Genomic DNA, 14,353 nt, shown 5'->3' with positions numbered 1-14,353 from the left:
TAATTTTAAGAGTACTTAATTGATTTTAAGTCATTACCATGTTTTAGTAATTTATTGCTAAAATTCTAAATTAAAGCTACAAACTTCTCAACAGTTAGGTAAAATAATATTTCAAAAATATTTGGTGCCTTGTGATGAAACCCCTTGTTAAATAAACTCACTGAGGGGGAATAAAAGCTAGACAGTTTAATATTTTAGGGCCCTTACTTATGATTTATAGATATCTAAAATATAAGCAACTCAACTAAAAAAGAAAGTGTTGTTATCATAGTTCATACCATGACATAAATTCACAAAGAAACTAAAATACAACTTTAGCATTGTCCCAAAAACTCTTAGTAAGAGTCCTATCTCATTCTATTAATGATTTTCTATAGACTGTATGCTGAAGCCCTAGCTATCTTTTAAAGAAGTTCTAATTAAAAATAACTTTGGACTTTCAGAGTTTTATTCATTCACTGCCTCTTCAGTAAGGTCAACTGATCTTTTAAGATTCCTTATCCTATGGCTTATAATGTCCTTCTCTAACCGAAATTTGCATATGACTCGGTATTACCTGAGTAAAGCATGTAATAGCTTAGAAAAGCTATTAGAGTTAATTTATCATCTAATTTTCAGTAATAGTCTTGTAAGTTCATCTCTCCTTACTTTCTTTTCTTCAACAATTGTTTCTTGAGCATGTATTTCTGTGCCAGGCACTTACTTACTAGAGACTAATAATAAAAGTAAAGAGAAGCCCTGGCTGGTGTAGCTCAGTGGATTGAGCATGGGCCTACAAACCACACGATCGTGGTTCGATTCCCAGTCAGGGCACATTCCTGGGTTGCAGGCCAGTTCTCATCAGGAAACTCATGAGAGGCAATCATACATCAATATTTCTCTCTCTCTCCTTCCCTTCCCCTCTAAAGATAAATAAATAAAATCTTTAAAAAAAAAGGAAAGAGATATGCTCCCTGCCCTTTAAATGTAGATGAATAGACAAATAAGCAAAATGCTACCAAATTATAAATTATATAATTATGCCATACATAATTATAAATTATGAAGAGTACTATGAATGAAATTATTAGGTTCAGAAAGATAATAGTGGAACAATTACACAGACACTATGAAGAAGACTTCTTTAATTAATCTCTCAGGATATTTAATCTGAGACAAAGCATAAGAAAGAATCAACCTTAGGAAAATCTTCCAGAGGGAGAACATATTTGAAATCCTTAGTTGGGAAAGAATATTTGTATCTAAAGAAGTGAAAGGGACTTCGGGCCAAGGTGGAAGCGTAGGTAGGCACACTATGCCTCCTCGCACAACCAAAATTAAGGACAACAAAAATTTAGAAATAAAAAACCAACCAGATCTGACATAAAATTAAACTGTACAGAAGTCTGACAACCATCCATCCAGACTGGTAAGAGGGGCAGAGTAAGTGGCTGGCGGAGAGGGGTCGTAGCAGGAAAAAGTGGTGGTTGGAGGTCCCGGGCACACAGTGGGCAGCTGGCAGACCCTGGACTCAGGGTGGCAACAGGCAGACCCAGTGAGGGCACAAGGCCGCTGGCTCACTTAGGTCACACATTTTTTGCACAGATAAACCAGGCAAAAACAGGGACTGAAACAGACCAAGCAACCCAGGGTCCCAGAGCTGGGAAATAAAGCCTAAAAGCACTGAATGAAAACACTTGTGGGGGTTGAGGTGCTGGGAGAGACTCCCAGCCTCACAGGAGAGTTTGTTGGAGAAACCCACAGGTACTAGAATATATACAAGCCCACCCACTCGAGAACCAGCACCAGAAGGGCCCAGTTTGTTTGTGGGAAGCAGTGGAAGAGAATGAAATAAGAGAGTGGAGCAAGCGCCATTGTTCCCTCTCCCGCCCCGCCCCACATACAGCATCACAACCCAGCCACTGGGTTGTCCTGCACTGGTGAACACCTAAGGCTCCACCACTCATACCTAATAGGTGTGACCAGACCAAAAAAAAAAGGCTCAAACAAAAGAACAGATCAAAGCCCTATAGACAATACACCTAAGTGACCAAGAGATAGCCCAAATTTATCAGATGCACGGTTCAAAACACTGGTGTTCAGGATGCTCAGAAAATTGGTTGATGTTGGTCACAAATTAGATGGAAAAAAAAATGAAGGCTACACTAAGTGAAATGAAGGAAAATGCACAGGGAACCAATAATGATGGCAAGAAAACCAGGACTCAAATCAATGGAGTGGACCAGAAGGAAGAAAGAAACAAACAGAAAAGAATGAAGAAACAAGAATTTAAAAAATTGAGGAGAGGCTTAGGAACCTCTAGGACATCTTTAAATGTTCCAACACCCAAATTATAGGGGTACCAGAAGGGGAAGAGGAAGAGCGACAAGTGGAAAACTTACTTGAACTAATAATAAAGAAGAACTTCCCCAATCTAGCAAAGGAAGTAGACTTCCAGGAAGTTCAGGAAGCTCAGAGAGTCCCAAAGAAGGCCAAAGGAGGAACACACCAAGGCACATCCTCATTACATTACCCAAGATTAAAATGAAGGAGAGAATCCTAGAAGCAGCAAGAGATAAGGGGACACCTACAAAGGAGTTCCCATCAGACTGTCAGCTGATTTCTCAAAAGAAATCTTACAGGCAAGAAGGGGCTGGAAAGAAGTATTCCAAGTCATGAAAGGCAAGGACCTACATCCAAGATTGCTCTGTCCAGCAAAGCTTTCATTTAGAATGAAAAAGCAGATAAAATGCTTCTCAGATAAGGTCAAGTTCAAGGAGTTCATCATCACCAAGCCATTATTATATGAAAGGTTAAAGGGACTTATCTAAGGAAAAAAAGATAAAAAATATGAACAGTGAAAAGACAACAAACTCACAGTTATTACCAACCATACTTAAAACAAAAGCAAACCAAGCAAACAACTAGAACCAGAACAGAACCATAGAAATGGAGATCACATGGAGGGTTAGCAACAGGGGAGTGGGAGGAGGAGTGGGAGGAAGGCATAGTAGCATAGACAGTGGGGAGAAAATAGGCAGGGGGAGGACAAGAGTAGTGTGGGAAACGTAGAAGCTAAAGAACTTACGACACATGGACATGAACTAAAGAGGGGGAATGAAGGGGGGTAGGAGGTGTGCAGGGTGGAGGGGAATGAAGGGGGGAAGAATAGAACAACTGTAATGGCATAAGCAATAAAATATATCTAAAAAAAGAAGTGAAAGGGCAGGGAGGCTAGAAGATAATAGAACAGAGTGAGAACAGTACCACCAATTTAAAGTAGGTAGCGATTAGATCATGGAGGGTCTATTGGTTAGGTTGAAAAGTACAAAATACGCAATTCAAAATTAGTAAAAGGTAAATGCATTGCCTCACATAAGGCAAAGACTTTTGGAAATGACTGACTGAATGTTTTCCAGGACAAAACTTCTTTCTTCCTTTGGTTCTACATCCTCAGATAGGCCCTTCCTCCCAGATTTGTGGGACTAAAGAGTATCCTTCCTCATCAGCCCCAGTAAAAATCCCAGAATGGAATCTCTTTGATTCATCTGATTTGCACCACGTGCCCGTTCCTAAACCAATCACAAATGTCTGGGAAATACGACATTTGGATTGGTCACACGGGGTCGCATGCCATCCCTTGAGTTCTTCATGAAAAATTTTTTAAAAGAAAGTTACCTGGTGAATATGCCTGGGGTGTTTGCCCAGGGGGAGTGGTGGTGGTGGGGGAAATGCAGACAACTGTAATTAAACAATAAAATAATTTAAAAAAATTTTTTAAATTAAAAAAATAGAAAGTTACCTGTCTTGGAAGGACAACTTCAGATAATGGTGGAGTGGTAAGATAGTAGTTGCATGAATCACCCACAGAGGATAATGATAAAAACTGGATTTAAAAGAACAACAAAACTAAAGATACTGGAAGGCATCCAGAAGTACAGAAAAGCCAAAGAGGGGAGCGGGAAGGTAGGGAGTAGTTGAAAAGGGGGTAAGAATTAGTCAAAGAACATATACGAATGACCCATGGACACAGGCAACTGTGTGGGTATTGCTTTTGGGAGTGAGGCAGGGTCTGGGTGGAGGGGGGCAAGGGGGAATAAAATTGGAACAACTATAATAGCATCAACAATACATTTTTTTAAAAAGCAAAGAAAAGTTGGAGGAGAAATTAACCTGAAAAATTGGTAATGAGAAGGTGTAAAAAGTGTGACTTGGTATTGTTCTGTTCTGCTAATACTGTCTAAACCTCACAGCAACAATTACAAAATGTGATGGGAGAAAATGAACAGACTTATTAACTAAAGGTGCCACAGATCAGAATCCAGGACTGAGAAAAGGTCAGAAAATCTAAAGGGGAAATCCTGACAGTGAGGAAATCACAAAAAGCATGAGACCAACATTCAGAGCTTAAGCCATCCAAATGGCTAGCTGTAAGTACACTGTGAATCAATGGTGAACGACTACAGGGACATGGCAAAACAGCCAGCAGAGAACATAGAGAAATCTATTCTTGAAAGACAGGGCTACACACAGCAGAGTTGTTGAATTTGACATATTCCCTTTTCAGAAATTTTTATTATTTTTATTTATCTCCAACCGAGGACATACTTACTGATTTCAGAGAGAGGGGAAGGGGGAGCCAAAGAGAGGGAGAGAAACACTGATCCATTGCCTCTCCCATGCACCCCAACTGGGCACTGAACCTACTACCCAGGTATGTGCCCTGACCAGGAGTTGAACCCACAACCTTTTTGTTTATGGAACGATACTCCAACGAACTAAGCCACACTACCCAGGGCTGATGTATTTCTTAATCGAACAACTTCCTTCATTATGAAATGGCTTAGATAAAAGAAAGCCTTAAGTATCAGAGTGCAGAGTCCAAAGCTGGCAGAGCAGCTGGAAATTAGAGGGTAATCTTAGAAGCAAGGAAACTATGCAGAAAGAAACTCATTCCCCCTAAATTCTTGGCTAATGCAACACATTTCACAGGCACAAAGAGGACACACAGGAGGCCAGTCTAAAAACAGCAACAGTAAGGAGCAAAAATATAGCACACAGACTATCACCAGTATGTTTTTAACCACAATGTAACTAAAATGGACATCAATAAAACAATATCAGTATGTGGATTGGGGTGGGGGACAGGTGTATAAGGGGACTAAATAGTAATGGAAAAAATAGAATAAAAAAGATCAAAATATTTAAATGCTAAATTACTGACTTCTAAGCAACCAACCAAGGAATTCATAAAGGAAAATAAAACACACTTTACCTAGAATGATAATGAAATGAAAATATACCAAAATTTGTGGGATACAGTCAGAGTTGTACTTAAAAGGGAAATTTATAGCAGTAAATAGATATATGAGAAAATGAGAAAGGCACACACCAGCTAAAATAAAGGAACCAAAAAAGATATTTCATGCAAATGAAAAGGAAAAAAAGCTGAGCAGCAGTACTTCTATCCAACAAAATCGACTTTAAAACCAAAGCTTTAGTAAGAAACAAAGGACACTACATAATGATAAAGGTAACAATCCAACAAGAGAATATAACGCTAGTAAACATTTATGCACCCAACATAGAAGCACCTAAATACGTGATGCAAATCTTGATGGATGTAAAGGGAGAGGCTGACAGTAATAGAGTTAGAGTCAGGGACATTAATACCTCACTGACTTCAATGGACAGATCTTTCAAAGTGAAAATCAACAAGGACACAGTTGCATAAAACAAACACTAGATCAAATAGATCAAATTTGATCAAACACTAGATCAAACACTAGATCAAATTTAACAGCTATCTTAAGAGCATTTCCCCCCAAAGCAGCAGAATATACACACTTTTCAAGTACATATGGAATGCTTCCTAGGACAGGACACATATAATACGCAAAACAAGTCTTAATAAATTTAAGAAGATTGAAATCATAACAAGCATCTTCTCTGACCACAATGCTATTAAACTAGAAAACAATCACAAGAAGAAAACTGAAAAATAGATAAAGAAATGGAAGCTAAATAACATGTTATTAAACAATGAATGGGTCAACAATGAGATCAAGGAAGAAATCAAAAGCTACCTTGAAACAAATGAAAATGAGGATACAGCCCTAGTTGGTATAGCTCATTGGATTGAGCTCAAGCCTGTGAACCAAAGAATCGCGGTTCGATTCCCAGTCAGGACACATGCCTGGTTGCAGGGGACACATGAGAGGCAACCATACATTCATGTTTCTCTCCCTCTCTCCTTACTTCCCCTCCCCTCTAAAGATAAATAAACAAAATCTTTTAAAAAAGAAAGAGAAAAAGAAAATGAGGATACAACATTCCAAAATCTGTGGAACACTGGGAAAGAACCCTAACAGGGAAATTCATAGCATTACAGGCTGATCCCAAAAAAGAAAAGAAAAAGCTCAAATAAACAATATAACTTCACACTTGAAGGCACTTGAAAAAGAACAACAAACAAACCCAAAGTGAGTAGAAGGAAGGAAATAATAAAGATCAGAGCACAATCAGAATAGAATCTAAGGAAAAAATGACATAAGAGTGGTTCTTTATAAAGAGAAATAAGACTGACAAACCTAATCAAGAAAAAAAGAGAGGACCCAAATAAATACAATGAGAAGTGAAAGAAGAGACATAACAACTAATACCAAAGAAATACAAAGGACTGTAAGAAAATATTATCAACAACTAGATGCCAGGAAACTGGATAACCTGGATGCAATGGATAAATTCCTAGGAACATATAATCTTCTAACAATAAATCAGGAAAAATCAGAGAATCTACATAGACAGATTACACCTAGTGAAATTGAAGCAATAATAAAAAAAAAACTCCCAACAAACAAAAGCCCTGGACTGGTGGCCTCACAGGTAAATTTACCAAACATTCCATGAAGAACTCACACCTCTCCTTCTCAAAGTATTTCAAAAACTTCAAGAGGATGGAAGACTCCCAAACTCATTTTACAAGGCCAGCATTATCCTAATTCCAAAACAAGATAAAGACATTACAAAGAAAGACAATTATAGGCCAATATCCCTGATGAACATAGATGCTAAAATCCTCAATAAAATATTAGCAAACTGAATACAGCAATGCATCACAAAGATCATGCACCATGACCAAGCGGGATTTATTCCAGCAATGCAAGGTTGGTACAACATTCACAGGTCAACAGATGTGGTTCACCATATAAACAAAATGAGGGGAACAAACACATGATCCTATCAAGAGATGCAAAAAGGGCATTTAATAAACTCCAGCACCCATTTATGATCAAAAGTGTTGGCAAAGGGAGACTAGAGGGAACACACCTAAACATAATAAAGGCCATATATGACAAACTCACTGTCAGCATCACACTCAACAGGCAAAAACCACAGTCCTTCCCCTTAACATCAGGAACAAGAGAGGGATGTCCACTTGCACCTCTCTTATTCAACATACTACTAGAAGTCCCAGTCAGAACCATCAGACAAGAAGATATAAAAGGCATCCAAATTGGAAAGGAATAATTATAACAGTCTTTATTTGCTGATGAGAAGTTTCACTACACAGGCAACCCAGATCTAGCAGGCAGAACAGAACAGCCCTGAAGCCAGTTGTGTCAGTGGCTCCTTTTTATTGATTATGCCACTACAGGTGTCCCATTACCCCCTTCATTCCCCTCCACCCTGCACCCCTCCCCCACCATTCCCCCTTTCGTTCATGTCCATGTGTCACAAGTTCTTTAGATTCTATAATTCCCATACTGTTCTTGCCCTCCCCCTGTCTATTTTCTACCTACCGTCTATGCTACTTATTCTCTGTACCTTCTCCCCCCTTCCCCTCCTCCCACTCCCCTGTTGCTAACCATCCATGTGATCTCCATTTCTATGTTTCCACTACCGATCTAGCTCTCCTCTTAGTTTGCTTTAGTTTTAGGTGTGGTTGTTAATAACTGAGTTTGCTGTCCTTTCACTGTTCATATTTTTTATCTTCTCTTGATCACTGGTACATATAGCTGAAATGGCAGGATTCAGGGAGCCATCAGCCGCAACAGTGGTATCCTCACTGAATCAGAGGTAGCTTCCTTAAGCAGTACAATTCAATAGTAATGCTCTGAAATCATTCATGGGGGTAAGGCGTCAGCTCCTCAATAATTTTATAAGTACTTTAAGTATATATTAAAGCACTTTCTGCTTCAAACAGCTTTATTGGTTTATGTTAACTCTAGCTGAACTGACTGATACATCAGCCAACAACTCCAACTGGTGATAGCTCCCAAACCAGAGGATTCTTCCTTCTATTGCAACTGGCTTGATACCTCAGAACCATACACTTTTCAAAGTAATACTAATTGAGAGGTAAGTGAAAGCTTAAAAATAACATGAACAACCTTGGCTGTGAAGGAGGATTTCTTAAATAAGCAAAAATGCACAGTCATAAATTTAAAACTTTATAGATCTGACTATATTAAAAGTAGAAGTTTTATTCATCAAAAGACAATGTAAAATAAAGATATACCATAGACTGAGAAAAAGATATCTCCCACAAACATGGTGAAAAAAAATCAGCATCCAAAATTTTTTAAAAACTCACTAACTTATTAAAAAAGAGATACAACCCAATAGATACATGCATCAAAGCCTTAAATAAACACCTCAATAAAGAACAAAGCCAAAAGGCTAAAACACTTATAAAAAGGCACCATAATAAAATACTACTTCATATTCATCATTGACAAAAATCAAAAAGTCTGCTAATGACAAGTGTTAGCATGGCTGATAAGCATCAAAGCCTCTAACATACAGCTGGTGGAGAAATAACTGGTACTACTGAGAAAGTTGAAGACATCTTCAGAAAAGGATGCATATGTGCACTAGGATCCATGTAAATGATGGTCATAACATTGTTTTTAATTGACAAAAGTTGGAAACAACTCGAATATTCATCAACAATGTATAGATATAAAAATGGGTGCAAATTCCATTCAAACGCAACATGCAAAAAGGTAATGAGCCTTTTACCCTTAAAATGTTTGTCTCCACATTTCTCATTACATGGGACAACCCTCACCCGGTTGTCCAAGTCATGTCAGAGCTTCAATCTCCCTCTCCACATCACTTCATATCCCATTAGAATCTACTCCCTAAACATTTTCTGGAAACTTGCTTTTTTCTCCACATCCAATAATTTCTTAATGTGGGCCCTCATTGTTTCTTACCCAGTAAATATGAGTACCCCCCTAAAGGTCTTCTTCATTCTAGTCTCTCCCCCTAGCACCCCCAAGCTACATGGTGCTAAAGCTGTCAATTTGAAAGTAGTATGATCAAATAAAATCCTTCCATTTGGTGACATATGAATAAAAATAATGCTTACAGTTTACTAGGCACCTACTATATGCTAGGCACCCTTATAAGGCTGCAAAATGGGTGTTGTTGTATCTATTTTATGCATTAGATAAGGCAATGGAACCCTAGAAAGGGATAATTTACCCAAATTCACACACCTGATAAGTCGACAAGCCAAGACTCAATTTCAGGACTTTACAAGGGAAGAGTCCCTGCTCTTAATCAACATGTTATTCCTAAGCATGGCATATGAAGTTACAAATGACATAACCTCAGCCTGCCCCTCAGGTTGAAATCCTGTCCTCTGTCCCTTGTTTCACTTAGCCCACAGCAGACATTACTTGTCCAGTCTCTCCTTTTCCCTTACTAATAATTTCTATTTTACTCAAGGCAGCAATGCATTCATTGAAAAACTATTTTTCCTGGCCTCCCTTTAAGCTGAGACTACCATGTACACAATTCCAGCAAAAGATACACAAGTCAGAAACTCCGGGTGGTGTTTCTGGGAAAGCTCTTCAGAGGGGGTCAAAGGAAGCAGGCATGCCACTTCTGCTGCCTCATCCCCACCCCTGCTTCCTTCCTGGAAAACAGTGCTGTAAGTGGATCGGGCCTCTTACAGACAGGAGAGACCCACATGAGCATCAGAGTTCCTTACTTCAAAGAATGATTGAAAATGAGCAGTTCAGATTATGTGATGGCACACATAACCTACCCAGCACGGCCTATCTGTGGGCTGGGGTGTTGATTTGCCATGTCTTCCTATTCGCAGTTAACCATTATCATCACTGACACCTGCCCTTAGCTGTGGCCTTCCTGATTGACTTGTGCTTTTCCCAATAAACCATGATTTGTCACACTTGTGTAGAGATACGTGGCCAGCAATTGTAAAATACATATGTAATCGGTCTCTTTAATTTTAAAAAGAAAAGCAGGAATACTCCAGCTTTTACTAGAAGTTTTAAACAGTTTACCTGTTTTATTTACTCAGCATTTTTATTTTTATAAGCTTTGGTTTGAAGGTAATTACCTAAAAAAAATACAAAACCCATTGGTCTAAGACACAGTTGAACTGTAACTAAAATTTCCCAAATTCTATCTTTGTATGATTTCAAATGACCACAACTCTCAAGCTAATCCACTCTGTAAAGTTTAATTATGCAACTATGCGTCAATACTGTTCTCTCAGCTTTCACTCTGAGCCAGTATGTGCAGTCTGAGAATCGGTGAAACTCGCAAGTAGGATATTGTGCATCATTTGGTTTTTCACACAAAGGTTCTGGGAGCATAATCATTACACCACCCAAGGCCAGGATGAAAGTTTACATTATCCTGAGGAACTGATATGCTGACTAGCACCAGTATAAGATACATACATACACACATATACACACACATGTGTATATATAGCACATATATATACACATACCATTATATTTCCCTTTTATTCTTAACAGTTAATTCAGTAAGTTTTTTGTTTAACATTGGTGGCTTTCTTTAGCTAGTATCTTTTTAGAGCATATCTTTTGATATTTTGGTTAATTGTTTTGTTTACTATGTCAATACATTTCCTGAAACCTGTCCCAAAATATTTATTAGAAGTAGGCAAGTTATTTTTAAATCATAACTTAAAGACAAAAGAAATATTGTATTCCTGATATTCTGTTAAGACCAACAAAACACATATATGTAGGTAGCCTTAGATCAATCTTTACTGCAGTGTTACTTTCCATTCAAGTTACTGTAGTAAAAATGACAGGTGTTTCACAAAAGGCAATCCAGCAAGGTCCCTCCCCACATGTTACTGCTGAGTCCACCAAGAATTCAAGGCCTTGACCACTCTTTAACCAAGCCCTTTCTTAGCATTACATTTGCAGTGGTCAACCTTGAAGGATGAGGTAACATTTGCTTCCAGAAAACGGGTTTGTCTTCACTTACAGTAAAAGTAGTGGATTCTCCAAGCTCAGTATTCCTAAACTGTGACACAAACCCACTGCATGTACAAGATTCAAGTTGGCTGGAACTTGAGAGGCAAGGGAAGCCAGTGCTAACATGATGCTCATGCTGTTTGCTGTGCTGTAAATAATGAAATCTCTGACCCAGGAGACAGCAGGCTAACTTGTGGGTAGGCATAATCTCAAATCCTCACAAGATATTGATTCCAAATAAATTAGTTAATCACTCAATGTTGAAAAGCAGGTTTGAATTACATCCCTTGTAACTCGGTGGAATTCCTGTAGACATACCATTAATAAAGAAGACAGAATGGTCTATTAAAATAACTGCTTAAAACAGAATGTCCTGGCCCTGCTGTTGTGGCTCAGTGGATTGCATGCCAGCCTGTGAACCAAAGGGTCATAGATTTGATTCTCAGTAAGGGCAAATGCCTGGGTTGCAGGCCAGGTCCCCAGTAGGGGGCATGTGAGAGGCAACCACACATTGATGTTTCTCTTCCTCTTTTTCTCCTACCCTTCCCCTCTGTCTAAAAACTAGTGATGTAGGTTATTCAAATATGTTAATAAGTGATATATTTCTGAATAAGCATAGAAATAAACTATACTTTCATTCACACAAGCTCTACAACCTCTGAAACTGACAAGTAAATGACAAACACTTATTCCTTTCTACACAAGGAAATTCCTAATGATACTCAGCAACCTAGAATACCTCACCCGCTCCTGCAATTCCCAACTATCACTAACAAAAAATAGTGCCCTAATGTGACTAATCAGAATCACAAGCAATTCAAGGGTCACTAATTCAGGAAACTAAGTGAGAAATAAATGATGGCAAAATGTTCAGAAAACTCAGGGCTCTGTGTTCAAATATAATATTGAAGAACAGTTATAAAAGCAGGAAAGAAAAATTATAAAAGTATAACTCTTTAATCATTTAGACAAAGTCACTGGAAATAAAATGCCAATTGTGGCATCATCTTTTCCAAACACAGCAAATCATCAAAGGCATTCTTCAGTTATACATCGTTACCATTTTATGCATAAGGGAAGTGTGGATCAGGCTGTTCAATGTTGACTTTAACCCAGACTGTACAGGGTGCCGGCGAACAGGGATTTCATTTATTTACTTTTTAATGTTATGCTATTTTATTTTACTTATTTTGTAATCACTAAGAAAACTTTAGAAATGTATTCTGATAAAACAATGACAAAATGGCATCCTTCGTTATTTTTCCATTGATTAAAAAATCAAAATACTTAAATATATACTTGGCAATTTGCTAGAGAATTTGTTAGCAAATATTCCATACTTATGCATTTCACTTACACCAAATTACAAACCTAATCTTGAAAAGGTGAAATATCATTTACTTGTACTGCTTATAAACATACAGAATAATCTATAAGATTATTTGAAAATACTTAAGATTAAAGAGCTTCCTATTGATAAAGAAACAAGTTAATCAACTTCAGCTGTAAAAAGAAAAAAAGATGTATTCTACCAAATCTCTTTTTGAGCAAGAAGTGACTTGGGATAGTTATTAAAAACACTTCCTATGTAATTAATGAAAATTAAGGGTATTTTCACTTCTAAAATAAAGCTCTCTTTTCAATAATATAAACTTTGGTCATGTTTAAGAGAAACTTATCATGCTCTAAGCTTCAAAAATATTTTCCAGCAAGTAAATGATCTAGATGCCTTAGTATACACCTGTGAAATGAGACAGTTGGAGTTTGGTAAAGGTCATTTCAATACTGAAAGCAGATTTAGGGCAAAGGGTTCACAGCACTGGTACCTTCTCTTATCAACAAGAATTCCTTTGTATTTCTTCATTCCCTTGTGGGCGTAATGTTTTAAAAAGACTTTGCATACATTAATTTATTAATTGAAATGGTGACATTGATATGAAACTCACAAAGAGAGTTTCTAGTAAGTATGAAATGCATGGAAAAACCAGGGCTACCCAAGTGTCCTGACAGAATTCAAAAAAGCAGAGTAGATGTTTAATGTAGCCATTGTTCCACAGGTCAATGGAGGTATTGAGAACAATTTATTCAGTTGTATAAAACACTACGAACACAAATTAGTAAAAGAATGGCATTCTAAAATTGAGTTAATAAGGATATTCACCACATGGGTTGATTGTAGAGCTAAGCGAAGCAGCTCCAGTGGAAAGGCCGCCTTTTGACACCGATGAAGCCACAGAAGGCATAGAAGGGGAGGTTGGTATAGTAGAGGAGGCTGTTGAGGATGGCAACCGTTCTCCAGACTCCATATCTACGAGAGGGAGAAAGGTATTTATTCTCAGTATAAGACAGTGGAAGTATTCAAAAGAGTTATACATACTTAAATTAAGTCAAATATTTAGGCATAGTTTTTAAAGTTATGAAATAAATTTAGAACATGCTTTCTTCAGAAACATAAAATATGGAATAAAAAACAAAAGTTAAAAATACCAATTTATGAAATAAGTTTAATGTTAAGTATACCAAATCCCCCTCTATTAGGATTGTAGTTTCCTCATGTCAAAATAATTAATAATGATGTGAATACAGTAATTTCACACATGTGCCAGAACCTTAGGAAAATTAATATATCAACTTCTTATTCTTCCTACATCACTTCATCACCCACTCACTTACAACACAATGCCCATATTGTTTTAATATAACAAGAAAATACCATTATATTTCAATACACTATAACCCCATCTTATTAATCCAGATAGAAATATGCTTGCTGGTCTCAAGAATCCAACAATCTGACGTTGTAATCCCCAATACAATGAGACCTCCCTCAAAAGACAAATTACATTTCATAGTTTTTACTACAATCACATTTGAAGTATTGCTTCAAAATGACCTTAATATGACTAATTTATAGTAACCACCTATAAGCATCTTCGTTAATCTGCTTGGCTATTTTGGGTACAATATTACATTGGCCTTATTGCAATAGTTTATGTTGATACAAAGAATTTAGAATAGAAATAAGTAAAGGAGGTCAAAGGTACAAATTTCGTTATAAAATAAATTAAGTCATGGGGACATAATGTACAGCAAGGTGACTA

At 37.4% G+C, this 14,353-nt stretch overlaps 1 protein-coding gene across 23 annotated transcripts in view; it reads right to left on the bottom strand.

The window, feature by feature from the left end:
* Positions 1 to 14,353, bottom strand: part of BAZ2B (bromodomain adjacent to zinc finger domain 2B) — a 382,453-nt gene that overhangs the window by 131,645 nt on the left and 236,455 nt on the right. For all 23 annotated transcript variants that reach the window (XM_037044636.1, XM_037044615.1, XM_037044614.1 and 20 more), the window contains one exon: positions 13,414 to 13,560. In XM_037044636.1, coding sequence (XP_036900531.1) covers positions 13,414 to 13,558 — 145 coding nt within the window. In that variant the 5' untranslated portion in view covers positions 13,559 to 13,560. The remainder of the gene's footprint in view (positions 1 to 13,413; positions 13,561 to 14,353) is intronic.

This window comes from Sturnira hondurensis, unplaced genomic scaffold, assembly GCF_014824575.4.
Source record: "Sturnira hondurensis isolate 20B ecotype Veracruz unplaced genomic scaffold, ASM1482457v3 Scaffold0004136, whole genome shotgun sequence".
In the NCBI taxonomy this organism is placed as follows: domain Eukaryota; kingdom Metazoa; phylum Chordata; class Mammalia; order Chiroptera; family Phyllostomidae; genus Sturnira; species Sturnira hondurensis.
The sequence above is the reverse complement of the archived record's forward strand: the minus strand, read 5'-3'. Positions and strand labels throughout refer to the sequence as shown.